Genomic DNA, 27,180 nt, shown 5'->3' with positions numbered 1-27,180 from the left:
ACCATATTGCAATGTATTGTTTGTTTTCAAATTGTCCCACCTCAACTAGACTGCAGAGCAAGTACTAATATAGCTATTCTTTTGAAATTGTGCTTTGTCTAAAACATTTTTTAAATAAATATTGTTAAACATCTTTTCATGTTTTAAATAATTTTAAACATCTGTTCATGACATATTGCCTGATGTGCTGACAAACGAATTTTTGACAACACTAATAAACAGCTAAATGCACTACTGTCAAATATCTTATGATACTTTGAGACAAATTAACTACAAGCAAAATTATCACAAAAAACCTTTATTGCAAAGGCAACACAAGGAGGGTTTATGCAAACCCAATTCACAATTTCTGGCACAAATATTGTCAGAGACTCAGAGAAAATCAGATTGTGCCTCCAGCCACATAAAAACAGTCCATGCTGCAGTATCCAGCAAAATCATTCTGAGAGTAGAACCCTTGAAGATTTCCTCTTTGTCCACTTCCCCAGTATCCTTCACAGTCTTTGTACAAATAATTGCATTGAATGCAACGGGAGATACGATAGGGAATGCGGTAGGTCCTTTTATACTCCACTGAAAAGGAGTTCCAGTTTACCACACCTGTTGACAAAAGAAAAGAAAGGTTTAAGTGTAAAACATGTTTGCATTTCTTTCTTTTTTTTAAATATGAACTTTTCTGGTAGCACCGTTTCCTCAATATTAATTCAGAAATGAAAAGAAACACTTATTGCCTAAAATAAAAAGCTTTAGTCTAATGTAGAAGTGAATGTTACATTTTGATGATTAAAATAATTTTAGCACTAGAACCTTGACTTAAATCATAACTGTGGCCCACACAAATGTAGAATCATCACTCAAAAGCACAACAGCTGCACACAAATCACAGAGGAAACAGTCATAAACTTAGACAGAAAATAATAAATTAGGCAACATCTATGTACAACATGCATTTACATTTTAATAATGGCAAGTGACCACTCCAGGGTCCATCTTATGTGTTGTGTTGCTGGCATCTTCAGGATACAGATTGACAAGTGGCTTCAATGTAAAAAGGCATGTCCAAGTTGAGTGCACTGATCCAGTGAGTGAGTGACTTTCACCTATAGCTCATAAGGGTGCTTAAAATCTAAAAATATGGGAGGAAGGCAGAAGGAAAGAGACAAAACTTACTGTCAAGCCAGCAGAAATGTGCTTCCTTCAGAAAGGATTCCTCTCTCACTATCTTCCAGAAATGAGTGCATGTGAGAGCAAGGGTAAGAATTGCAGGATCACCTTCTTGTAGCACCACAAGGATAAAGATCTTGTGCAAAACTTCCTCAGGCAGCTGTGAACATAAAACATGATTCACTACAAAATCTATAGGCTCAATAACGGGTCTCCATCATCATCATCATCATCATCATCAACCAGGAAAGGGTGAATGACCACTATTAATTGGCATGTTCTGTAGGTTTCATATTTGTGCCCTGCAAACAGCATATACTGGAGGTCTTCAACCCTGCTCCTTGGGACCAACTATCCTGTAAAATGTTAAATATTAAAACCTTTCATTTATGGAGATATGGAGATGAATGAAATAACAAGTAAATACATATGATTAATGTACTGCAATTTAACCAAAAAATACTTTGCCATGAGAAAGGAACGGAGCATGTAATAAACCTTCCTCGTGTATTGGAAAACCTCCATTGGACCAATATATCAGGCCTTACAGAGTGCAGTTATAACTAACTGTGATCCTGTGTGCGAGTTTAAACTATGGCATATAGATGTGCTTCACAGATACATACCTGCAAAATGCCAATTCCCTCGGGAGAGGACTCGACTCTGCATATCTCCTTCACCTTACATGGTTTTAAGGGGACTGGTTCCTTTAAAACAAGGTAGTGAGATGCATTTAAAATAATAACATGTAAAGCACAAAAAAAGATGATTACTTTAGACCAAGTTTTTGGGCCTGTAAATTGTTTGCCATAATTATTACCATGGTAACCTCATCATATTTCCTCTTCCTAGGGATGCGGAAAATTGGGTCCAGACTTCCCCTGGCCATCTGTATTCCCTGCTCGGTAAAGTGGGCAAACCTCCGGCCATGGCTGTAGTAATAAGTAAAAAAATTAAAAAAGGTTTACCTGGCTGCCCCAGATTACTGCTAATAATAATAATAATAATAATAATAATAATAATAATAATCTTGAATTTCTTAATTTTTAAAAAAAACACTGGTACCCTTCAATCTCGAGATTCTCAACCAACATTGTGCACCACCACCTCCTTAAGCACGGCATGTCATGCTGAAGAAGAGAACAGAGTACAACACATTTATTGCTATTTCAAGTTGCTAGTTAAGTTTATTTTGAGGCCAACTCACTTTTCCAGACTGAAAGGGCTTAAACGGTCCACTTTATATAAAGCAAAAAAGGATGACAATCCCTGACTTAAACTCTCATTGTAGCAAGAAAATCTCCCAAAAAAAAAACACAAAGGTAAAAAGGGAAGAAATATCAGGAAGGACCACAGAGGACTTCCTGGACCAAATCAAAAAACAAATTCCACATATTATAACCCATATCTATGAGCATTGCAGTTAAACTTACAACTGTGAAATCAAATGGAGCCTCCAAGACAGCATACCAGGAGTACTGCAAATATAGAAAAGTTTTGTTTGTACTAAAGTTGTAATTCTTTTTTTGTGTGCATGTGAATTCAGCAAGCTGAATGAAAAAAGAGAATCCTCTTTCGCAACAGTATGAATCCCATTGCATTAACAAAAACTACTTTAGGTGGAACTGAGGAGAACAGAAAGCCTTAATCTATTTACACAAGTCCAACTTCACTCACCATCATCATGAAGATTCCACAGTCAATCCCGAATTGTTGTTGAGGGAGTCCCTGTTTAAAATAAATCAAAATATACATATTTTAATAAACAGCAAACTAAAAAGTACAAAAGTTTAAAGATATAGAGATTTGTGTTAGTATGAAAGGGTCTTGCTTGCTGGTTTGTAGGGTGTGTAAGTGTAAAATGAGAAATATTTAAAGTAGTAATAGCCCAAGTTGTGACAAACCAATAATTAATACAAAAAAGTGATATGCCGACAGAACGTCCTTTGCAAATTATATTTTACCTCAACATCCAGGCCCGTTAATTCAGTCAATGGTCCAGAGACAATGTGCTGTGCAACAGACCTGATAAAAACAAAATTGGCATCAGAAACTTCTCGAAGTACTGAGAGCACACACAAAGTTCTGTTGAGGAACCCATTGTTTTGCGCTATATAGAACATGTTAGTCTGAGGAACACGACTTGAAAACAGCAGTAGTTCAAACCAACTGAGCAAGTCTTGTGAACACGACTAAAACTTCAAACATTCTGAGCAAGTCTGGTGAACACGACTAACATCATTGCAAACAGTTAGAGGAAGTCTGAGGAACACGACTTCCAGCAAACATCTTCCTTAGAAACCTTAAGATGTTTCGATAAGTTCCGTGTGCAAAGCCTTGTCCCATGACTGAATATTGGGAATCCAGGAATAGAATCTCTCTTTTAAGTGGCTTAATAACCTACAGGGAAAATAGTCTTGGAAATGAGTCAACAAGTCTTCACTATTAAGCCACAAATAAAGTCAATTGCAGACAGGATTACAAAAGACTAAAAAGAAAGGAAAACCTACAACTTAAATGTGTTTTTCAGTATGAATCCTTTCCATTAATGTGATTTTGTAAAATACTAAAAATTCACTTACACACAGCAGAAAGTGCCCTGGGGTCCATAGGGGGAAAATCAAGGCATCTTTCTTTTGGGGGTCCAACTTAAAGAAATTATATTAAATTTGACATGACATTTGAAGCTCCTTTTTTAATTTTATCCATTTTGTACGACCTTAAATTGTTTTTATCTTGAGTGTTGCAACTTTGCTTTGAAAAGCGTAAGATATAAGGGTTATAAATGTATTGTGGGTACTTACTGGAAGACAGAGGAAAGGGTCACAGGATAAGGGCAAGAGCCACGTTGGTGGAATATGAAGATCCACAATGAAAACATCTTTCCCCTGTAGAAGACATCTCTATCAATTATTACAGACAGTAATTGTAATTCAGTTGAATTGGTCACAAATATCTGTATAATATGAGACACACCTGATGCTGAAATATTTCCTTGATAAGCCTAAAGCAAGCATTTCCCACCTGCAAATACATCACTTTTAATACCAATTCCATAAAAATTGCAATTACTTTAAAAATAAAAATGTTTCCCACCATTGAATCCATTTCCCTTCTAAGTCCCAGGGATACAAAGTTCTCTCTTGTGAGGCATGTCTGACCATCTTTGACAATCAGTTCGTTCATTGGTCTGTCCTCGTCCAGCACATAGTTCACCTACACATTACAAATAAATGCAAGCTGTGTCAAACAAAAATTAAAAACATTAAATTAAAGCAAGATTATATTTGTGAGCCTGAAAAGTTGTCCTGGAGGAAATGTGTACAATGTAATGAATTATTATGAATTTAAAACTGCTCTATGCCTGAAATCAGGCATGGTGCTTGATAACTTTAAGATCTGACACTTAAAGAATTGCAACAACACAAAAGAAAATGACAGCACAATAACAAATGCAAAAATAAATTGTGATAAAGCAATTTAACCACATACCAACTGCTCTTGAAGGGGACGATGCACTCCTAGTGTCCATGAGGTGCGACAGGGCATGAGGTTTGAGGTCATGGTCAGAGCCTCACACTGCTCCCCACAGTGGTCTGCCATATCCACTTCTTTAGGGACATTCACATGCACTGCAAGACAATGACAGTTCTAAGCATTGACAGTGATTAGATGTTTAAAAAATAATATTTTGGATAATGTAGGCAAACAAGAATTTAAACAATGTTATCCTTAACATAGGTAGTTGCCTAGATGCAGATATTTTTATGTATCTTTGTTAATTTAAGTGCTAGTTGTATTTAAACAGATCTTAACGTAAATGCGTCAAAATTAGGAAATCAAAGTATAACTACCTAAAGTGGCTTTTCCATGTGCATCAAGGGTGACATCTCCATGAGAAACTCGTTTTAAATCCTCCAGTGCCTGCTGGTTAACTTTCTCATTGTGGTGATGTAAAATGTTACGCATAAGGAAGATGTGGCTTGCTGGGGAGAGCGAGTTCATGAAATAGTTGTTTTTTCGCATGCCAGAGAACAGCTGCTCCACTGTCTGGGAGTTGACCCACCCACATAGCTCAGGCACAAGTCCAATTAATCGCAGAGCATCCTTTTCATCTTTTGTGTTGTACTGATGAAAAGTGTCATACAATGCATAGTGTTCTGCAGAACCAGTTGCAGGGTGGCCATTAAGATCAGGTGGGTCTTTTTTTATCTGCAACCATGACAAATTTATTTTCAGTTCTGCCCTCTTGGCAGATGCAATATTCTCTGGGGTAGCTGCAGCCACTCTTCCTTCAAATGGACTGAAGGGCAGTCTCTCTGGTTCCCGGAGGTTAGTATGAGTTACTAACCCCCGAGCAAAATCATAGATGACAATGTTTGGGAAATGTTTGAAGGAAAGCAACATATCAGCATAATCTCGTGGGCTTTCAGCTCTTATGTTAAATTTGACTGAGTTCACAATACCACAAGGACACATGATCACTGCCCAGCCACCTTGAAATAGAAATACACACGATTAGCTTGGCCATTAACCTAGCTGTCTTCAGGTACACGTACATACACATAGTGACATGTTTACAACAATTAAACATTTTACATATTACATAAATATAGAAATACATATATGTAGGACTTACCAGATGCTCCCCAAACTTTTTGAAACACTTTGTCATAAGTGCTCCTTGTTTTCATCTCCTCCCTTAAACGTAGGAGAAGATCCATTTTGGAGCCCTTTGAGTCAACACCACATTCTTTGACAAGTTTCCTCAAGGCATCAACCTGTGTGAAAGTAGATGCAACAACAGCCAATAATTAAAAAGCAGGATACATCACCTTGCGTTTTTGGCATTTAGTAAATAGCCAAATCTGGAGCGGTTTAAAAAACATCTAGCAGAATAGACATCCAGTACAACAATGTACTAAATGCCTATAAATAAATAAAAAGTTCAAGTGCATTGCTATTACATTTACAAAAAAATGAAAAATTCACCTTTAAGTTCATTAGTTCACTTGACAGCCGTTCTTCTGATATGTCAATGTCTGCCTGTTCTACAACAGACTTTTTTGCTGTGAGTTTGGCATACTCAGTGTTGAGTACTTTTTTGCTGGCTCTGGTGAGAGGCCCAATCCATGGTGCCCATTTCACATAGGAAGGTGAAACTTTACACGGATTCTCACGGTTACCTTTGTAGTTGAAAAACAAAAGCTCTCTAAAATGTTATTGCATTTAAAACAATTTATGGCAGTTAAAAGTATATACACAATCATCCATGGCAATACATTATCCATGGATAGATAGATCTTTTGGAAAACTTTTTTAAATATGGCTGCAGAATACTCCTTTTACAGAGAAATGTATAACTTACTTTGTAAAAAGCCTCTGCAAACAATTTCTTGGTCAACAGATTGCCAGAATTCCTCAATGTCAACATGACCTTCAAACTGTGGTGGGGGATCCTCAATATCACTAACTGTAAGACATTTTCCTCAAAATCAGTGTTTGGTAGTACTAATGTTAAGAGAAGAGAGACCACTACCTACCTGGCATGCTAAAAACTCCCTTCTTGTGCAAGTCCATTATCACGACAGGTGGATGGACTCCACAGTGCACACATGAAAAATTGTAATTATGTTCTGTCAATGCCTCAAAATGAAGATAGCCATGAAGAACGGAGTCATGGTTGGGATACTTTTTTTGGTTTGTCTGTTCCAAGATGTCCAAGGCCCTGCCAACTATATAGACTTCAAACTACCCAAATTCCTACATCACTGACTCTTTGACTGACTGAAAAATTCAAGTAAAAACATGCAAGTAATGCATTTAATAGGATGGGTGCATTAAAGTTGCATAAATTTAAAATTACCTGCACAGACTGTCTCAAGAACATGCAAAGATGCAGTGTCAATATTGTGTGGTCATCGAAATTGTGCAGTCCCTCGGCCCATTCCTGGTATCGGTAAAAATGACCACATACACCACACCTTTTGCAGTATGTGGTCACATCTATAAAGAAGAAAAATAAATAATTAAACTTAGCCATGTAAATATTAAGAAACAATAAAGTATTCCTTAACACACACCTTCTAGTATGCCAGTAAACGTGACAATCTTAGCTTTTTGCGAAATTAATATTGGATCTGAAAGAGGGATCTTCCCTGGGCATACAGTGCAAAAGGTCTCAATTGGAATGAGGTGCTTTGGGAGAGTCTCCATGTTCTGCGGTGAACAAAGATCTTTTGGCAGAACTGCTGGCAATTTCTTGTTTTTCAGCAAGTAAAGGACCATTGCATTCAAATCTTTTTTTTCAGGTGGATAGAGAATAATTTTCTCCGTACTGTGTATGTCTTGAGGACCAGATTCCACAAAGATGTCAAACACATCACTGTCTGTACTTCTCACTTTTAAGAAAAGTACTGGTTGAGTCTGGTTTAAGTGCCATTTTGCAATGGACTTATGAGGACATGAATTCCTTGGCTTTGAGCATGGGCAGTGCCAAGTGTTTCTTTTTTTGTCGAAACAAACAATTACTCTCCCTAACCGAGAATAATATGAGATGTTTGTTTCTAGGACTGACACACATATTTTTGATGTGCCATTTCCTAATGAAACTTCTTGACTCAGGGGGCAGCTCTCAGACTCTGCTTTTTGCTTCCTAACAAGACACATTTTCTTTGTATTTTCAGAAATCCACTTTCGTTCTACCATATCTGACAGAACTTCTTTAAGGGTGATGTCTGGTTCGGATGAAATAGGACAGTATGATATCGACTTAACATGGACCCACTGAAACCCCATTAAGCCACTTCTTCTGGTAAATTCAGCAGCCCGTTTGCATTGCTCCAGCTCACAGCTGACATGATGCTTGTTACCCCAGGTGCATTTCTGTACATGAATAGGGTTACTAAATCCAGAAAACGTTCTTCCAACAGCGAAAATGCCATTATTGCGGTCAATGCATTGGGATGGAAGATGGTGATTTGCGGTTACATCTGCATTTACTGATGAGTGACGTCTTTCAATGTGTTTCTTGATATTTTTCTTATTCAGAATCAAATTACAAAATGTGCATGTAGTTCTTTTGGGCCTTGACTTGGATATTTTTTGGTTACTCATACAGGTGGTTTGGGCTGGAGTTGATGTGGCAGGTGTGTCTTCACTGTTAGAAAGTGTAATGACTGCTGGATAGCATGCAGAGACGCTGGAGGATTGTTGATGGACGCTGGAGGACTGATGATGGACGCTGGAGGACTGCTCAAGGACGCTGGAGGACTGCTCACGGACGCTGGAGGACTGCTCACGGACGCTGGAGGACTGCTCACGGACGCTGGAGGACTGCTCACGGACGCTGGTGGACTGCTCACGGACGCTGGAGGACTGCTCACGGACGCTGGTGGACTGTTGACGGACGCTGGAGGACTGATGATGGACGCTGGAGGACTGCTCAAGGACGCTGGAGGACTGCTCACGGACGCTGGAGGACTGCTCACGGACGCTGGAGGACTGCTCACGGACGCTGGAGGACTGCTCACGGACGCTGGTGGACTGTTGACGGACGCTGGAGGACTGCTCATGTACGCTGGAGGAGGGCTCACGGACGCTGGAGGAGGGCTCACGGACGCTGGAGGACTGCTCACGGACGCTGGTGGACTGCTCACGGACGCTGGTGGACTGTTGACGGACGCTGGAGGACTGCTCATGTACGCTGGAGGAGGGCTCACGGACGCTGTCACGGACGCTGGAGGAGGGCTCACGGACGCTGGAGGAGGGCTCACGGACGCTGTCACGGACGCTGGAGGAGGGCTCACGGACGCTGGAGGAGGGATCACGGACGCTGGAGGAGGGATCACGGGCGCTGTCATGGACGCTGGAGGAGGGATCACGGACGCTGGAGGAGGGCTCACGGACGCTGTCACGGACGCTGGAGGAGGGCTCACGGACGCTGGAGGAGGGATCACGGACGCTGGAGGAGGGATCACGGGCGCTGTCATGGACGCTGGAGGAGGGATCACGGACGCTGGAGGAGGGCTCACGGACGCTGGAGGAGGGATCACGGGCGCTGTCATGGACGCTGGAGGAGGGTTCACGGACGCTGGAGGGCTCACAAACGCTGGAGGGTTCACGGATGCTGGAGGGCTCACAAACGCTGGAGGAGGGATCACGGACGCTGGAGGAGGGCTCACGGACGCTGGAGGAGGGATCACGGGCGCTGTCATGGACGCTGGAGGAGGGATCACGGACGCTGGAGGAGGGCTCACGGACGCTGGAGGAGGGATCACGGGCGCTGTCATGGACGCTGGAGGAGGGTTCACGGACGCTGGAGGGCTCACAAACGCTGGAGGGTTCACGGATGCTGGAGGGCTCACAAACGCTGGAGGAGGGCTCACGGACGCTGGAGGCTTCACGGATGCTGGAGGGCGCAGAGATACTGGGAGCTGTTGACACATTAGCTAACCAACATTTCTGCACATGGATCAAAAACAAATTTTGCCGAGTAATAATCTTTGCACAGTAGCAGCAGTGATAATGATGACTTCTGCAACATTCACCGTGGCATCTGTACATTTTATACCCTATAAACAAATAGAAATCCAGGTTTACAAACTCAAACTAAGATTATCATTATCGTAAGATTAAAATTGTACACAAATTAACATTGCAATTAACTGCTTAACATTACTAGTGGACAATATTAAACATTTATTTAAACTGACAGATACCTTCATGTTTAACAGCTGTCTTCTCGTGTGTTTGCATATGTGCCACAACATATGCATACTCTCCCATTTTGCTGCAGAACTGGCATTTGTAGTTTGGGGCAACAAAAATTGGATTTTTTAAGATACCTTCCTTACAAACTGTTGAATGAAGCTAGAGGAAAATAAAATAAGAATTAAAATTATCACAAACATTAACATTTATTGTGCTGGTGAACAAGATCTTCAGAATTACTGGTATGGTACATTCATGTAAAAAGGAACTCGTCAAGTAATCACAACTAGAAACTTGCATTGTTCTGAATGCAGCGATGTGTGAGGGGAAATAAATAACATTACATGTTGCATGTTACAGAGTGAGCTCCCAAATTACCCTAATGTTTACCCTGGCTAGCTAGCTTATTTGTTCTTATTGCCCGCCAATAGTTAACGTTATGTTGCTTTCACATGCTATCAGATATGTGATATTTGCAACTTCTGAAATCGTGATTTCGAGCTCATTGCATTCAAGTTCGAAATTGGAGGGTGTTCATGTACATTTTATACCAAGGAAAGTAGTTTTAAGTTAACGTTACCCCAATTCCGAGAGTAAGGCAGCATTATTATTATTACCACGCCAGCCACTTAAACAACGCCAAGCGAGGACGATTTAGTTTTAAATAAATAAAAAACATTTAATAGATTATCAACTCCAGAAACAGTACCAAAATATGTTACTGTATGAACATTTCTTATACAGTTCACTTTAAACGGTTATCTTTGGAAAATATTCTTACCGTGGTCTCTGAACGAGCTGCCATCTTGCCACCAAAATCTCGTTCTTCTGACATCTCGTGTGATTTGGTTGTGATTTGGACAACTTCAAGTTACGCCCCCTTCAAGTTACGCCCCCTTCAAGTTACGCCCCTCAGTCTGGCAGTCCGCAGACAGACCCATCTCCATTTTTGAGCTAAAGCCCTGAGGGACGTCGTTTTGTGTATCGCTGTCATGACGACAGCACGGGAGTTTTTTATGAATGAAAGCGGCTGACGCTCATAATTCATATTAAAGGTATCGACTCATTTTTTCATTTCATAACTCCTGACACAAATTAAGAAATAACTGTCGCTATAAGTTTCTCAGAATACAATAGTGGTCAAATACTGAAACTTGAGTCTTATATCTTTTTAATGATGTATAGTTTGTCGAAGTATAACATTAAATCTGATAGTAACTTTGAGCTATAAAAAAACGCTTCAGTGCGCCGACGCACTGGTGAGGCTTAACAGGTTAAAATATGCATATAAGTGGTAGAAAAAAAAGAACACAGGATTAGGTAGTTGCATGACTGTTTGATCATGAGTCCATTGAAAATTGTTCTTGAATGAGTTTTATGTATACTGTAGGAAAAATCTCAGTTTTCTGGTTTAGAAGAGAAAAGAGCTTCTTAAGAAAGTTCATTCAGAGGTCTTCAGGAGGAGGGGTTCAGGAATGTTTGCTGGTATCGATCCGTCTTGCAAAACTATCAAACGTTGACCAGTTCTTCCTTCAGTTAACCAATAAAAGTCTTTGGTTAGCAGACTTTCTGGAGACTGTGAATGATTCATGGTTGGGTAAATTGAATCTGGAATGTGAGGACTCTTGTGTGAGACCTTGGTCTCTGTCTTTCTCTTAAACAGTCAGCGTTTTGTCAACAAAGCTTGGTATTGACCAGCTATTTGGTTAGTGTTGGGGGGTGTAATTAGTCAGGCTGGTCGGAGCCTGGATCCCGTGACAAGATGGATGAGGATAGAAGTCCTGACCAAATCTTGAATTAATATTCTGTTTGAATTAATATTCTGGAAGAAGATTATTTTGTGGTTGGTTTTCTACGCATTGTCGTTACAACTGTTGCATCACATTTGACACCAGCTGCTTCAGGTCAGAGTGCTATTACATCATTTTTCCATGCTGGACAACAAGGGATCTACGACACCAAACATCCACGTCAAAAGGCTATAAGTGATGCCCTTGTAAAAGATCTTATCATTAGCTGTTGCTTGCCTCTCTCCATAGTTGACAATGAGGATTTCAGGCACTTCCTTCATGTCTTGGACCCTCAGTATAGGCCTATAGCAAGATCCACTATCTCCTCTGTTACCATTCCTGGAATGGTAAAAGTTCAGAAGGAATGGATAAAGAGCCAGCTGGCAGAAGCATCAGGTGTTGCTGTTACTACAGACATTTGGAGTGATCGCAAGATGCGGTCATTCCTTGGAGTGACAGCACACACAGTGACTGAGGTAAACCATGTACTCAGCCTTCAGTCATATCCTCTTACCTGCGAAAGAGTCCATGGCAAACACACCGGAGAAAAGATTGCAATGATGTTTGAATGCTGTGCTGAAGATTAGCTCCTTCCATTAGCAATCATGTTGGAGTTCCACAGGACTCAATTCTCTGGCCTCTATTGTTCTCAATGCACATTAATGATCTTCCAGCTGCTTGTCCGGACTGTAATGTGCAGATGTATGCGGATGGCGCTGTGATCTTCATACATGGTAAAGATGAAAAGATAATAGCTACAAACCTTACAAATTCACTAACTAAAGTTCAAAACTGGCTAAATCAAATTTGTCTCACTCTTAATACCAAAAAGACCGTTGTGATGATGTTCACAAAAAAAAAACCTGTGAAGCCAAATACTTTAAAAACTGAATGTAAGACACTCATTGAGCAACCACCAACAAGAAGTAGATCTTTTGTTTTTTTGGGAGGGGAGGAATTGGAGTTGGTAGCCCAGTTCAAGTACCTTGGGGTTATACTAGATTCAAACCTCACTTTCAAAAAACACATACAAAAGGTAACCAATGTAAATTTAATCTACAAAATTACAAACAAATCAGGTCCTACATTACAACTGAGGCTGCTAAATCATATCTTCATTGTATGATTTTTTCCCACATTGAGTACTGCTTCACAGTTTGGTCTTTTGCTGGAGTTACTGTATTAAAACCCATTGTTCAACTATATAAAAAAGCAGTTAAGGTATTTGACAGGAAACCACAGTCGTTTCACCTTTGTCCAATTCTTGAGAAGTATCAACTCCTAAATTTTGAAAATCTTACAATTTTTAAAAATAGCTGTCTTATTTATAAATCTATGAATGGAATCACCCCACCACCCCTAGGGGATTTTATCAAAAAGAGAAATAGCGAGACGAAGACTAGATCATTTACCCAGGGGGATTGTGAAGTACCATTTAGAAATTCTTCGTTGCACAAAATGTCCTCTCTATTAAAGGCTGCACAAATTGGAACAGTATGCCAACGGAAATTAGAGGGAGCCCAACTTTTGTTTCATTTAAGAAACATCTTAAAAAATGGCTGAATAACAATCAAAAATGTAATCAAGTACGAAGGTAAATATTTCGTAATAATAATTATATTAATATTTGATAGGTAGTTTTATTTATATATTTATAATAAGCACTTTGGGATGTCTATGTACAGGCATTTATGCAATTTAAATAAATATTACAATAAGTACTCTATAAGGTATAGGATCTTTTAATGTTTTTTTTTTTAGCTCTATATGTATATTTGTTTATATATATATTGTTTGTTTGTTTGTTTGTTTTTTTGGTTTGTATTTCGTCTATGTTTGGGTCAACGGATGAAAATTAGCATTGTGCTAAATCCGGCGTATTTACGTTCAACTTTGATTGTACGTTCATGAATATGCATTGTCCCATTTAAATAAAATAAACAGAAAGAGTATCTGATTAAGAATAAGATCAACTTTGTCATCACTGATAATGCGTCCAACATGAGGAAGGCATTCCAGGCCCGATTTCTGCCAGAGGAAGATAAGGCTGCAGAAGTTCATGATCCCAGGACATACATGGAGCCAGAGGATGAAATCTGGCAAGACCTGACACCAGAAGATCAAGAGGCAGTCAATGCCACTTTGGATGAGAACTGTAAGATGCAGAGACTGTCGTGCTTCACACATTCACTGCAGTTGGTCATAAAAGATGGTTTGAAAGAAGCCAGCACCCTAGCCAAGCTGTCCCGTGCAGCCAACCTCCTCCACAGTGGCACCTCGTTTAAAGACTGCTTTGAAGCATACTTCGGTGATGCAACAATTCCAACAGCAGATGCTACGCGATGGAATTCCACTTTGAAGCAAGTAAAGGCATATGTGAATTTTGACATACAAAAGCTAGCATATGTGTTGGATTTAGAGGGGCACAAAAGTCTAATCCTATCACAGCGAGAATACGCTCAGCTTAAAGAACTGATTGAAGCTCTCGATCCATTCTTAGAGGCAACCAACCTGACTCAGGGAGAGAAAACTGTCACTGTCAGTGTTGTTGTGCCCTGTGTCCTCACTCTGCACAGTCATCTGCAGGAAATAAGAGGAAGAGTCAGATACTGTGGGCCGCTGGTGAGAGCTCTGGAGAACTCCATAAAAGCAAGGTTCACAGAGATCTTCAGTGCAGTGATGATGCCGGGATGTGAGCCAGATGAAGGAAGAGGTCCCACCAAATTTCCTTTCACCATTGCCTACTTTGTAGCATCTGTGTTGGACCCAGCATTTGGTTTCTAGTGGCTAGAACATGATGTGCAGCTGGACAATAGCATTAAAGGGGAACAAAAGAGTCAAATAAAAGGTGAGAAATGTTTTTTCATGTTTACCTCTATGAGTTTTACGTCCACATCTAATATGTAAGCCCATTTAATAACATATTTATAACATATCTCTCCTGCCACCTCTTGTTTCAGAGTATATCAAAGCAGAAGGCGAGAAACAACAGTCATCATCATCATCAGCCGCTGCAACTGGGCCAGGGGTAGGTGATGCTCCAGCATCTCCTCCTGAGGCCCCTCAGAAGAAGCTGAAAATGTTCTCCCACTATCAGAAGACTCCCTCCTCCACTAACGACAAGCCATCAGTCCATGCTCAGTTGACTGCATATCTTGACTTGATCGCCGAGCAGGACTCAGTCCCATGCTTTGGGTTTTGGCAGCAACACAAAGCCAAGTTCCCTGCACTCTATCAGCTTGCCACACAGGTATTCTGTATTCCTGCCACCAGTGCACCCATTGAAAGGGTATTTAGCCATGGAGGCATTTTGATGAGGCCTCACCGTGCAAGGTTGAGTAGTACCATGCTTTCAAATCTGATGCTTTTAAAATGCAGCATGAAAATGCAGCATGATTAAAGATGCAATTTGTAAATTTTCTACGCTAGGGGTCTCTCAATCAAAACAATGGAAGTAAACACATGCTTTTGATGGTGTCGTAAAGTTGTAAAGCGTGTTGCAAAGTGTATGTCAAATCAGTAAATAAACTCTATTTGCAATCGTGACAGTGGTGTCATTTTTGTTTAATGTAGAACCTCTTTTATAAATTTGATCAGCTCTTTAAAGGTGCCAGAGTGGAGACAGGCACTGGGGGCTCGAGACTCGACTCGGACTCGAACTCAGGTAATGGTGACTCGACTTGGACTCGACTCGGACTCTTCTTTGGTGACTCGGACTTGGACTCGGACTTGGACTCGAACACTGGGACTCGAGACTCGACTCGGACTCGACAGTTGGTGACTCGACTACAACACTGAGAGGAGAAGCTCGCAGGCAATCGGGGGGACGTCAATATGGCGTACTGGCGTTACATTTTAAAATAAATACTATACAAAATAATTAATCAGAATACTTACTCCTGCTCACTCACGCCAAAGAACTCTTTGCTCAAGCTCGCCGTCTCTGCAAGATTAACGATGGCAGTTTGCACGCACAGCTACTAGAAGATTTACATCTGTCAGACAGGTTGCTCACGTCATCAAGCTTAGTTTGAGTCGGTATGAGTCTACGCGTCAGGAACGGAAGTGCTAAAAAATCACTAAAAATGGGTTTCACTTGTCTCAATTGAGTTCCAATGAGATGGCTCTGTCCACTTCTTATACTGTCTATGGTGCGATCTCAGAAGTAAACAGACGCGCCAAAGGAAGTACACTCATTTTGTCTGTCTCTTTATTATTTCACAGGTAAAATAATATGCACTTTAAACATTCTTCTGATTGTTCACATGACTATAGGAAGGTTTAGGAACGTAATTGTGAAGTGTTTTGAGTAACTTTTTCATGTTCTAATGTGTTTTATACAAATTGAATTAACTCGAGAGTTACAGCTGCAAACGATTTATTGTTTAGTAAATGCATTCAAAAGTATTACGTTATACAGCATTGTTGTGATGTTTTGAGTGCATTGGCAGTGCGAGGTTGCTTGTTATTTGTGTTTTAATTGAGTAGTTGAGTATATCTGTTGCATTAACAATTCAATCGCCATTTTGAGAGCTTTGCGCACACGCTTAATGAGTGACACGAGGCAATCAGGGTGAAGTGGTGTATGTAAAATGGCGTTGGGTTTTAGTTTATGCATTCTGTGTGTTTAAGTGACATGTTTGTCATCTTTCTAGTTATGTGAGTAATGAGAGTATCATTTATGTGAATCTTTATTGATTTATTCTGTACACACACTTCTTTCCACATAATATGGAAATCATATATTGCCTTTATGTGAAACAGGCTATGGAATACAGGTGTGTTTGTATTCATATATCTTATGTGTACACGTATGAGTCATATAACATAAGTTATTGTGCAGATGAAGTTATTTTTCTATGTAACTCAAGAAGTGTTTACAGTTACTAAAGTTTTATGATCTCAGAAGTAAACTGACGCGCCAAAGGAACGACACTCATTTTGTCTGTCTCTTTATTATTTCACAGTGTTTTTCACAGGTACACAGTTCTTCACTGCCTGTGTATCCTTTGCTGCCAGCCCAGATATCCCCTAGGTCTGAGGCTGTTAACACAAACAGCAGCAGTATGTCCTATGCACTGTCACTTAAAACAACACAAAGGAGGGGGTAAATACTCCCGTACCACATAACTGATGAAGCCTAGCTTCACCTTGATTGGTAGATTGCTGTCTTCAAAGTGTAACAGCACAGAAAGACTATCACACTTTTCATTATCTTTCCATGTCGTCAATCTTCTAGCCAAAGCAACTTTTCCTCCAATCAAGTTTCCTTTTACTTCTTCCATAGTTACATTTAAGGGTACTGCTGAAATAATGCCACGTTTCTTCACATCTATTTCAGCACAACTTATTTTACCACCAGCTAGCGTTTTCAGTTTTAGAATCTTTGCTTTCTGATTTTCATCCTTACACTTAATCAAGACTCTTCCATTGCTCAGACATGTTGCCCCTTTCACTGATCCCACTTATTTTTCTATCGCTTTTGATAGTTTAACAGGATGCATGTATTGCTCTGCTTGTTTGACAAATGTGATCATAACTTTTATTTCCTTTTCCTCACTGTTTCTCATCATCCTTTGCCCTGAATCCCTGGTTTTACTTGAACATAGTTTCTCATATTCAGACTCATCACCCATGTTACTTCCTTTTTTCCTTTTATTATATCTTACTTTTTGGAACTCCATATCTTGATTACCATCATCCGAAGAATCGTCCATTGTCCACCCGTTCCTGTTTTGTCCTTTTAGAATCTATTAATTTGTCCTGACGTTTCCGGTTCGATCAACCCCGTCGACGGGCTTTGGCCTTCTGGTGTAGATTTTCGCACAAACAAGTCCTCGCTCATTGTTCTTCCCAATCATTCCGATTGTTGCAAATATCACTGTACATAGTGTTGGTAAGGCAGTGACCTGAAGATTGGCAGGTGAACCTAACAGACTTTATGGCAGCTGGTACAGATCAGAACATCTAACTTTATCTGATGACTGTCACGATTTGGTTATGTTTCATGTTCCTGTTTCATGGCTGTCATGTGATCCCCTGTTCAAGTCATGTGATTTGTTCCCTTGTCTGATGTGTTATGTTGTCATTTGCTCATTGTTCACAGGTGTCCCTTGTCTTTTCATTAGTCTTGTGTGTATTTAAGCCCACATGTTTGCCATGTGTCTTTGTCAAGTTTTGTTTCACTGTTTCACTTGAGTTCTCTCTACAATTTGCCTTCAGTGGAACTTCCTCAGTCTTCATTTAGCTATTTCACCTCATCTAACACATAAAAACACCATCATAAAGATACTAAATCCTGACTATATGCTATTGATGATATTGATTCTATGCTAACAGATGCCACAGTTGTTTCATATGACTGAGAAGATGGTGGAACAACAGTAGTTGTCACCTAGACCATATGACTGAAAAACCTCTATGGAGAATCGGCTCTAATATTTACATTTACTAAAAACTACTACTACTACTATCATCTCTTCTTGTCAAGTATCAATATTGCTGTCAACCATATATGTCTGGCATATTAACTAGACTATGAGGTTTTCTACCATATACAGCTGAGGACCTTAACTTTATTTCCACAATGACAGCAGTGCACATTTATTCCAGATAAGTCGAGTCCTGCTGGAAGAATTCCCCAAGATGAGAGATTTGCGCGGTGGTTGGCTGCTTACAAAAGCATCTGGTGAGTGTTTTGTTGTTGTTGTTGTTGTTGTTACAGAAAATTTTATTTTTTAAAATATTATTAAAACCAAATTCATGTTATTTGGTAACTGTAAAAAGAGTACACAAGTCCAGATACAGTTAGATGGTGTGGACGTAGAAAGGGTTAATGAAAACAAGTTTCTTGGAGTAATAATAGATGATAAAATATGTTGGAAACCTCTCATAAAACATGTACACAATAAACTTTCAAGAAGTATTTCAGTACTGAACAAAGCAAAACATGTTCTGGACCACAAATCACTCCACATTCTTTATTGTACGTTGATATTACCATATCTAAATTATTGTGCAGAGGTTTGGGGTAATACTTATAAATGCAGACTATCATCAGTATCTATGTTGCAAAAAAGAGCCGTAAGGATAATTCATAATAGCGGTTATAGAGAGCACACAAATTCATTATTTTTAAGATCAAAGACATTGAAATTCACTGACCTGGTTCATGTTCAAACAGTACAAATAATGTATAAAGCAAAAAACAACTTACTTCCTGGCATTATTCAAAAACTGTTTTTTAATAGAGAAGGGAGGTGTAATTTTAGAGGTGATTGCAACTTTAAACATCCCTGTGTCTGTACAACATTTAAAAAGTTTTTGTATTTCTATATGTGGAGTGAAGTTGTGGAACAGACTAAGTTCAGTTATCAAACAATGTCCAAGCATGACTCGCATGAGCGGTACAAAAGTATGGCTTTCACAAGGTACAAGGATGAAGAAGGTCGTTGACTATGTGTCCTCACTGGTCATTTATACATTTATTTTTTACATTGTTTATTATTTACGGAGGATATAAACATAGGTAAATATATATGTTATTTTGGTATTTCATGGTGTGTGGAGAATTTTAATGTTTAAATGCTTAATTTTTATACAAATTAAGACGATCGGCCAACCGGATGATTATTAACAAGTAGTGAGAAGGGGTAGGATTAAATACACTTATGCTTCTTCCTACTCCTTTTCGGACATGTATAAGTTAATATTGTTTTTTGCTCTCTGTTTTAATGAGTATTTATTTTTTGTTTTGTTTGATTTTTATGTTGTTATTTTTTTCATTTATTTTTTATTGAATTATTATTGTTATTATTATTGTTTCTTTTACATGTTCGAAATAAAAAAATAAAAAAATCTAAACCTGTTATATATCAGATAAACACAGGTTATTTTGAATATTAAAATATTCTATCATTCAAAGGAAGAAAAAGCCAAGTGAATGTTGTTGTTGTTGTTTTTTCCAAAGGGGGCAGTGGACAAAGAAAGACCACTCCATTGCCCCAGGGAGCTGAAGGGTACACTGCACAAGTTCTGTCCTCATCAAACAATGGAAAAAATGTATTATATTATATTGTACCTCTTCAAGAAAAAATAGAGACTACCGCACTGCCATATGATGTTGCAGAGTTTGAAAGAATGCCAAAAAACACAAGCATGACTTGTTCCCTGATCCAGTTCCACATCGAGTCCTGTGGAGATAAAGAGAGTTGTCTCGTAAATCTTAGTTGTTTTATAAAAGACATATAAAAAACACTTCCATGTCCTCAGCTATGATTTGATGGAATCATTGTAGTTTAATTCAGTGTTCAGATCACAAGTCAATTGTTATAAAGGGTTGGCTTATTTTGTTTTATTTTCAAAGAAACATGAATCTGAAGAGGAAACAGACCAGACAGGATTCAGATCTTATTTGTGTCGTAAGCCATCAATGATGTTTCAGGGTAATATTAAAGCTGCATTTCAGACAAATTACTCAGACTGATATCACAGAAATCAGTATCTTTTATTCTTCGGTTCATATGCCACTGTTGTATTTTCAGGTTCAGGTTTATTTATATGCCTCTTTATAACCACTTGGCCCTTAGGACTCCTGTCCAATTTGTGGAAAGCAGTTTCCTGCAGAGATTGTGGCCTACCATGCAAGTTCATGTGGGGAGAGGTACTGCAAGCATAAAAAAGAAAAGAAAAAAAAAAAAAAACAGTAGTGCCAGTGCTGTTAGATCAATCGATTAAATTGATTAATTTGAATTTCTGTTCTAAAAAATTTAAAAGCTTAATTGTAACATCCAAATATTAGCGTTCAGCGTCAGTTCAGGCAGGCCGCGTAGTCAAGCTCAGCTATCAGCTGATACCCAGACCTATCAGCTGAACCGATTCCTAAGCACTCAGTTGGTCCCTTTCAATGCCTTCAGAACTGCCTTAATTCTACGTGGCATTGATTCAACAAGGTGCTGAAAGCATTCTTTAGAAATGTTGGCCCATATTGATAGGATAGCATCTTGCAGTTGAAGGAGATTTGTGGGATGCACATCCAGGGCACTAAGCTCCCGTTCCACCACATACCAAAGATGCTCTATTGGGTTGAGATCTGGTGACTGTGGGGGCCATTTTAGTACAGTGAACTCATTGTCATGTTCAAGAAACCAATTTGAAATGATTCGAGCTTTGTGACATGGTGCATTATCCTGCTGGAAGAAGCCATCAGAGGATGGGTACATGGTGGTCATAAAGGGATGGACATGGTCAGAAACAATGCTCAGGTAGGCCGTGGCATTTAAACGATGCCCAATTGGCACTAAGGGGCCTAAAGTGTGCCAAGAAAACATCCCCCACACCATTACACCACCACCACCAGCCTGCACAGTGGTAACAAGGCATGATGTATCCATGTTCTCATTCTGTTTACGCCAAATTCTGACTCTACCATCTGAATGTCTCAACAGAAATCGAGACTCATCAGACCAGGCAACATTTTTCCAGTCTTCAACTGTCCAATTTTGGTGAGCTCGTGCAAATTGTAGCCTCTTTTTCCTATTTGTAGTGGAGATGAGTGGTACCCGGTGGGGTCTTCTGCTGTTGTAGCCCATCCGCCTCAAGGTTGTGCATGTTGTGGCTTCACAAATGCTTTGCTGCATACCTCGGTTGTAACGAGTGGTTATTTCAGTCAAAGTTGCTCTTCTATCGGCTTGAATCAGTCGGCCCATTCTCCTCTGACCTCTAGCATCAACAAGGCATTTTCGCCCACAGGACTGCCGCATACTGGATGTTTTTCCCTTTTCACACCATTCTTTGTAAACCCTAGAAATGGTTGTGCGTGAAAATCCCAGTAACTGAGCAGATTGTGAAATACTAAGACCGGCCCGTCTGGCACCAACAACCATGCCACGCTCAAAATGGCTTAAATCACCTTTCTTTCCCATTCTGACATTCAGTTTGGAGTTCAGGAGATTGTCTTGACCAGGACCACACCCCTAAATGCATTGAAGCAACTGCCATGTGATTGGTTGATTAGATAATTGCATTAATGAGAAATTGAACAGGTGTTCCTAATAATCCTTTAGGTGAGTGTGTATATATATATATATATATATATATATATATATATAATACTTTATAAGGCAGTCTTTTGTGTGACAGTAGGATTCATTTTTTATATTGATTTAAATATTTTTTTAAATATAATGTAAAAATTGCAATGGCAGATACACTTGCTCCTTGAAATTTAAACAAGAACACAAACGCAGGAACAGGTGTTTTCTTCACTACTGTAGCATTCAGCTCGTTGTCATGGCAATAAAGTTGACCGGTTTCTGAAGGTGACTTCCAACTTTTTAACTGTCCATTGACTTCTAATGTATGGACAAAGAAATCGTCTCGGGTTACGTATGTAACACTCGTTCCCTGAGTAGGGAACGAGACGCTGCATCGATACTCGATACTTTGGAGAATGCCTTCGGCATGAAACGTCTGAAGTCAACTATGGAACTATTCCAATCTTGATTGGTGCAACGTCACCCGTGACGTCGCATGTGACGGTGATCCGGAAGCTACAAAAGGGTCACAGGAACCAGGAAATGTTAGCTTCTAATTGGTCAAAGCAAGTCGTTCTCAGGGACGCGAAAAGTGTGGCCGAGGGATGCAGCGTCTCGTTCCCTACTCAGGGAACGAGGGTTACATACGTAACCCGAGAACTCCCGCTGCATCGATACTCGATACTTTGGGGAACGAATACCCACGCCGCCACACTGAGAGAAAAAACGCCCTGGTTTAAAGCATCTGGTACACTCACGGACGATAGAATGAGTAGAGGGCAGATCCAAACTAGCTTGTCATAAGATTTGGTGCAAGAAGGGGAGATCTGGAGCCGGAGGCTCGACTGACCTCATGGATGGGAGCCCCAGACAGTAAAAAATATTAGATGAGAGGTGAAGGCAAAAGCGCACCTTGTACTTCAAATATGAGTGGTTTTAGATAACCAACTGTACTCTTAATAAAGGGAATAGCTCCTAACCCTTAATGTATAACTAGATGGACTGACTCCTCTCAGCCTGAGGCCTAATGTAGGAACCTCAAAGGCTACGACCTTGACCATCCGACACATGCAATGGAGGATGGAATACCCGAAGAATCTTAACATTGCCTACAGGTACCTCAGTACCGGGCAAAAATAACATTGAGTGGCTCCCACGCTAGCAAGTAAGAGGGGGCAGCACCACCACTCTTCCAGGGAGTAAGATGAGCAGGAAGCAGACTCAATAGATTCTCCTATATATACTTATATATCTCAAATATATATTTGTATACCTCATCCACAGGACATGATGGGTGCCAGGGATAACTCATCAGCCTGATGCCAATAGGCTGGATGAAAAGGAGTCATCCTCCAATCTACAGGAACATGGAGTTTCAGTGGGAATGTCCTTTCGAGAACACCCTTAGAGGCTTGCGGAGGGCACTGAGGCCGCCACAGAGGCCCTAAGCATGAACAGGAGATCCCGTTAGAGAGCGGGATGGAACACCAGTACTGAAGCCAGTGGGCAGTAATAAACTGGGTTCAATGCCCTCCCTAACTTAATTGTTTAGTTCCTAGTAGAGTGGGGTTCTAGTATGGATGTCCTGACCACCTCGGTGGAAAGGGAAACCTAATTATGGGTGGGACCCCCTCAGGGGCCAGACCCATAGTCTCCATAACTCTGGTCGGGGATGAAATAATGTACCATCAGCCTGAGACAGAAGACCTCTCCTAATAGGAATTTTCCATGGAGGACTCTCCAAGAGACTAATAAGGTCCGAAAACCAAATTCGGGCCGGCCAGTACGGAGCTACAAGGAGTAGTCTCACTCCGTACCTCCTGACCCTTTCTAGAACCCCAGGGAGCAGAGCGATCGGGGGAAAAGCGTACAGATGTGACCTCGGCCACATCTGTACCATGGCATCCAAGCCCAAAGGAGCTGGATGTGAGAGAGTACCAGAGCGGGCAATGAGAGTTCTCATGAGAAGCGAACAGGTCAACCTCCGCCTGGCCAAACTCTCTCCATATAAGCTCAACCACTTCAGGGTGGAGCCGCCATTCCCCGGGCCTCAGCCCCTGCCTCGACAGGATGTCTGCTCCCATATTTTCAACCCCAGGAATATAAATAGATCTGACAGAGAGAAATTTGTCCTGGGACCAAAGAAGAATTTGATGCGCCAGTCTACAAAGAGGGTGAGATCTTAACCTGTTAACCGTTGCCAGTGCGCCCGCGCACTGAAGCGTTTTTTATTTATTTAATTCAAAATTACTATCAGATTTAACCCCCTGAGGTCGGCTATCGCGCCGGCGCGATAGGCTCGTTTTTTTTCCTTATCAGTGCAAACAAAATCAAAATTCTAATATAAATTTTTAGGTAACACTTTATATTACGACCCGCAAACAACTGCGTAAGTAAACCGAAATTACGATGTACGTTTCTGTAATTATAGTGTACTTACGTGTAGGTATAAGGGAACAATATGTTAAGTTTTGGGTAATAAAGGGGTAACAAGCAGATATACAACCTGCAAAGAACTTTGTAAGTAAACCGAAATTACGGTGTACGTTTCTGTAATTATAGTGTACTTCCGTGTAGGTATAAGGGAACAATATGTTAAGTTTGGGGTAATAAAGGGGTACAACCAGATATACAAGCAAATTATTTATAATGTAATTATTTTAAAACTAACAGGTACCTATTCTGTTAATATATTCCAGGCAAAAATTGTACGTCTGTTGTATATAAAAGTTTTTATCACATTTCTGGCAAAATATGTTCTTGTACAATGTAGTTACAGGGTAATTTTGACATCTGTGGGTTGTAAATTAAACTTATATATGGCTGTATGTAAGCACAGAATGATAAAGAATTAAAATTTATTGGCTTTTCTTACTAAACTACTTAACGTTAAGCCAAAAAAAAAATGTTTCTGCTATGATTTTAATTTAGAACGTACCATGTACTTACCTCATCACATTGTATTGCAATGACACTTAAATGTCAGGGGATACTGTGTAATTAAAAGTTTTCTTGTTTTGTTTTCTTAATAAGAGTACCTTTCTCTGTAATTACTGTGCAAATAGTGTTGTTTCGTATTGTTACATATTAAGTAGTGTTTGTTTCCCCCTTGTTCTGTGTAGTTACAGGGTAAGTGTAACTCCTGCGGGCTGTAAATTAAAGTGGCGCTTGTTACCCCCTTGTTCTGTGTAGTTACAGGGTAAGTGTAACTCCTGCGGGCTGTAAATTAAAGTGGTGCTTGTTACCCCCTTGTTCTGTGTAGTTACAGGGTAAGTGTAACTCCTGCGGGCTGTAAATTAAAGTGGCGCTTGTTTCCCCCTTGTTCTGTGTAGTTACAGGGTAAGTGTAACTCCTGCGGGCTGTAAATTAAAGTGGCGCTTGTTACCCCCTTGTTCTGTGTAGTTACAGGGTAAGTGTAACTCCTGCGGGCTGTAAATTAAAGTGGCGCTTGTTACCCCCTTGTTCTGTGTAGTTACAGGGTAAGTGTAACTCCTGCGGGCTGTAAATTAAAGTGGCGCTTGTTACCCCCTTGTTCTGTGTAGTTACAGGGTAAGTGTAACTCCTGCGGGCTGTAAATTAAAGTGGCGCTTGTTACCCCCATGTTCTGTGTAGTTACAGGGTAAGTGTAACTCTTGCGGGCTGTAAATTAAAGTGGCGCTTGTTACCCCCTTGTTCTGCGTAGTTACAGGGTAAGTGCAGTAAATATACAATAAAGGATCCCATTTAATTTCTGACTTTTATTTTACAAAAAAAATTCAAAACAGTTTTTCATCTTAATAAAACATTGTCTTTTCTAAAGTATATTCAAACAACAAAGTAACACATTATATCCCCCCCCCCCCCCTTTTATTTGCTTCTCTTGCTTTTCTTCTTCTTGCTTTTCTTGCTCTTCTTTTCCTGAACTTCCACTGGGGACTCTGAAGTTGAGGAGTTGATGGAGTCCCATTGGTTTTGCTGCACTGCAAAAATATGAATATATATACATGCTCTTAGCAAGCTACACCTTCAATTTTAAGTTGTCGAACAATCCTCCACTCTAAAACATTTTGTGCCACCTGATATTACTGTAGTAACTGTAAATTTGAAGAAAACACATTTTGGTGAAGTTTGAGGCAGATCATGGGGGGGTTGTGATATTTTATAGTGATAATGAATGTAGTGCAGCAGAAAATGTTTTTTAAAAAAGCATAGTTGTTCTGACAGCAACAAAAAACAAAAAAGCATGACACAAACCTGAGGGCTGTGGCATTACAGTATATCTTTGTGCCATTGCAGATGGGGCAGCAGACTTCATCTTTTCGATTTCTTTTTTCAAAAAATCACACTCATCTTTCAGCAAAGTGATCTCTGCTTTAAGAGTGATAATTTTATCTTTGAAAGAAAGAAAGAAAGAAAGAAAGGTTAGACGTTTAAATCTTACTCCTGCTCTACTCCAGGGCTTATACTTGTGACCACTTTCCTATTTTTTAAAACATCAAATTGAAGAACTAAACATCTATGGAGGGATTATTGGGTCAGATTGAAAACTAAAAGTCTAAAACTAAAAGTCTAAATTTGAAACTAAAAGTCTAAATTTGAAACTAAAAGTCTAAGTCGAAAACTAAAAATCCCCAAATTCCAAATCCTAAATCCTAAATGATTAAATGCCCAATCCTAAATCCTCAAATTCCCAATCCTAAATCCTAAATGACCAAATGCCCAATCCTAAATACAAAATGCCCTATCCTAAATACCAAATGCCCAATCCTAAATACCAAATTCATTTTCGACTTAGACTTTTAGTTTTCAATTTAGACTTTTAGTTTTAAATCTGACCCAATAATCCCTCCATAGTACCTAATTTATAAACAAACTTATTGCATTACAAATTAATGTTGGAATGATAATATACATAATAAATATTAAGCTGTGGCTACATAGCATCATAGACTTCATAAAAATAAATATTGCACATCGTAATATAATAAGAAGATATATTTAATCATTTAGTGTTGTTGCTCGGGGGTGACGGGTATTCAATGCGCAATTATAATAGCATACCAATATCTTTACAATGGGAAAGTTTGTGGTGAAAATATTAAATTTGGAAAGATTGTGATGCTGCAATATTGTGAAAGGTAACGTTACTCCCCAATCTTACACTTAAATGCGTCATCATGTTTTCCCGACACAGTGGTGGTCATGCTGCTCCCACACGCGACTTCAGTGGATGTGGCGTTTTCACCCACCGTCCTGTACTTCGACGGCTTCATAATCTTTCTTTTTGGACGGTTCATCTTTGATTAAAGACGAAAAAGGAACATCTGATAATATATTACCGGAAGGACGGACACTCAACTCACTATCTCCAAGCTCTGCTATCTCTCACTCTCTTGCTATTGGCGGGTCGCAAGCAAGGTGCATACCGCCACCCACTGTTCGGAATATGCAACCTCATGGCTTCACGTACTTATAAAAGGTAAATAAATTAATTTAATAAA

At 39.8% G+C, this 27,180-nt stretch overlaps 1 protein-coding gene and 1 long non-coding RNA gene across 13 annotated transcripts in view; one reads left to right on the top strand and one right to left on the bottom strand.

Moving 5' to 3' along the window:
• The window catches only part of LOC307161648, a 360,858-nt gene that overhangs the window by 64,835 nt on the left and 268,843 nt on the right, over positions 1 to 27,180 (top strand). The gene's annotated exons all lie outside the window — the stretch shown is intronic.
• LOC307161134 (HMG domain-containing protein 3-like) lies at positions 285 to 10,709 on the bottom strand. 12 transcript variants are annotated; one of them, XR_013821682.1, is made up of 21 exons: positions 10,658 to 10,706; positions 9,885 to 10,035; positions 7,031 to 7,170; positions 6,708 to 6,951; positions 6,533 to 6,637; positions 6,157 to 6,350; positions 5,804 to 5,945; positions 5,019 to 5,660; positions 4,657 to 4,796; positions 4,261 to 4,380; positions 4,141 to 4,188; positions 3,969 to 4,052; positions 3,747 to 3,812; positions 3,129 to 3,189; positions 2,842 to 2,892; positions 2,598 to 2,642; positions 2,230 to 2,294; positions 1,985 to 2,096; positions 1,791 to 1,871; positions 1,171 to 1,324; positions 285 to 600 (listed from the first exon to the last, which is right to left on the bottom strand). XR_013821682.1 is itself a non-coding variant. In XM_079875681.1 (19 exons), exons 9-19 carry the CDS (start codon positions 4,326 to 4,328, stop codon positions 383 to 385), a joined length of 987 nt encoding a protein of 328 aa, XP_079731807.1. In that variant the 5' UTR covers positions 4,329 to 4,380; positions 4,657 to 4,796; positions 5,019 to 5,660; positions 5,804 to 5,945; positions 6,157 to 6,350; positions 6,533 to 6,637; positions 7,031 to 7,170; positions 9,885 to 10,035; positions 10,658 to 10,705; the 3' UTR covers positions 289 to 382. The 12 variants fall into 12 exon arrangements, 2 of the variants coding, with proteins under 2 accessions (XP_079731807.1, XP_079731806.1); XR_013821685.1 differs by lacking the exon at positions 6,708 to 6,951; XR_013821684.1 differs by lacking the exon at positions 6,708 to 6,951 and having other exon boundaries at positions 3,129 to 3,812.

Source organism: Squalius cephalus (genome assembly GCF_949319135.1).
Source record: "Squalius cephalus genome assembly, chromosome: 7".
In the NCBI taxonomy this organism is placed as follows: Eukaryota; Metazoa; Chordata; class Actinopteri; order Cypriniformes; family Leuciscidae; genus Squalius; species Squalius cephalus.
Note: the sequence above shows the minus strand (reverse complement) of the source record. Positions and strands in the feature narration are given on the sequence as shown.

What these genes read in the sequence shown, in the direction of transcription:
- LOC307161134 (XM_079875680.1), bottom strand. Translation starts at nt 10,681, where the DNA reads ATGGCAGCTCGTTCAGAGACCACG. An exon ending in CAGCTCGTTCAGAGACCACG is followed by an intron (nt 10,036 to 10,657) that starts GTAAGAATATTT and finishes ATTTTCCTCTAG; the next exon opens with CTTCATTCAACAGTTTGTAA. An exon ending in GTCCCCTTCAAGAGCAGTTG is followed by an intron (nt 4,381 to 4,656) that starts GTATGTGGTTAA and finishes TGTAATGTGTAG; the next exon opens with GTGAACTATGTGCTGGACGA.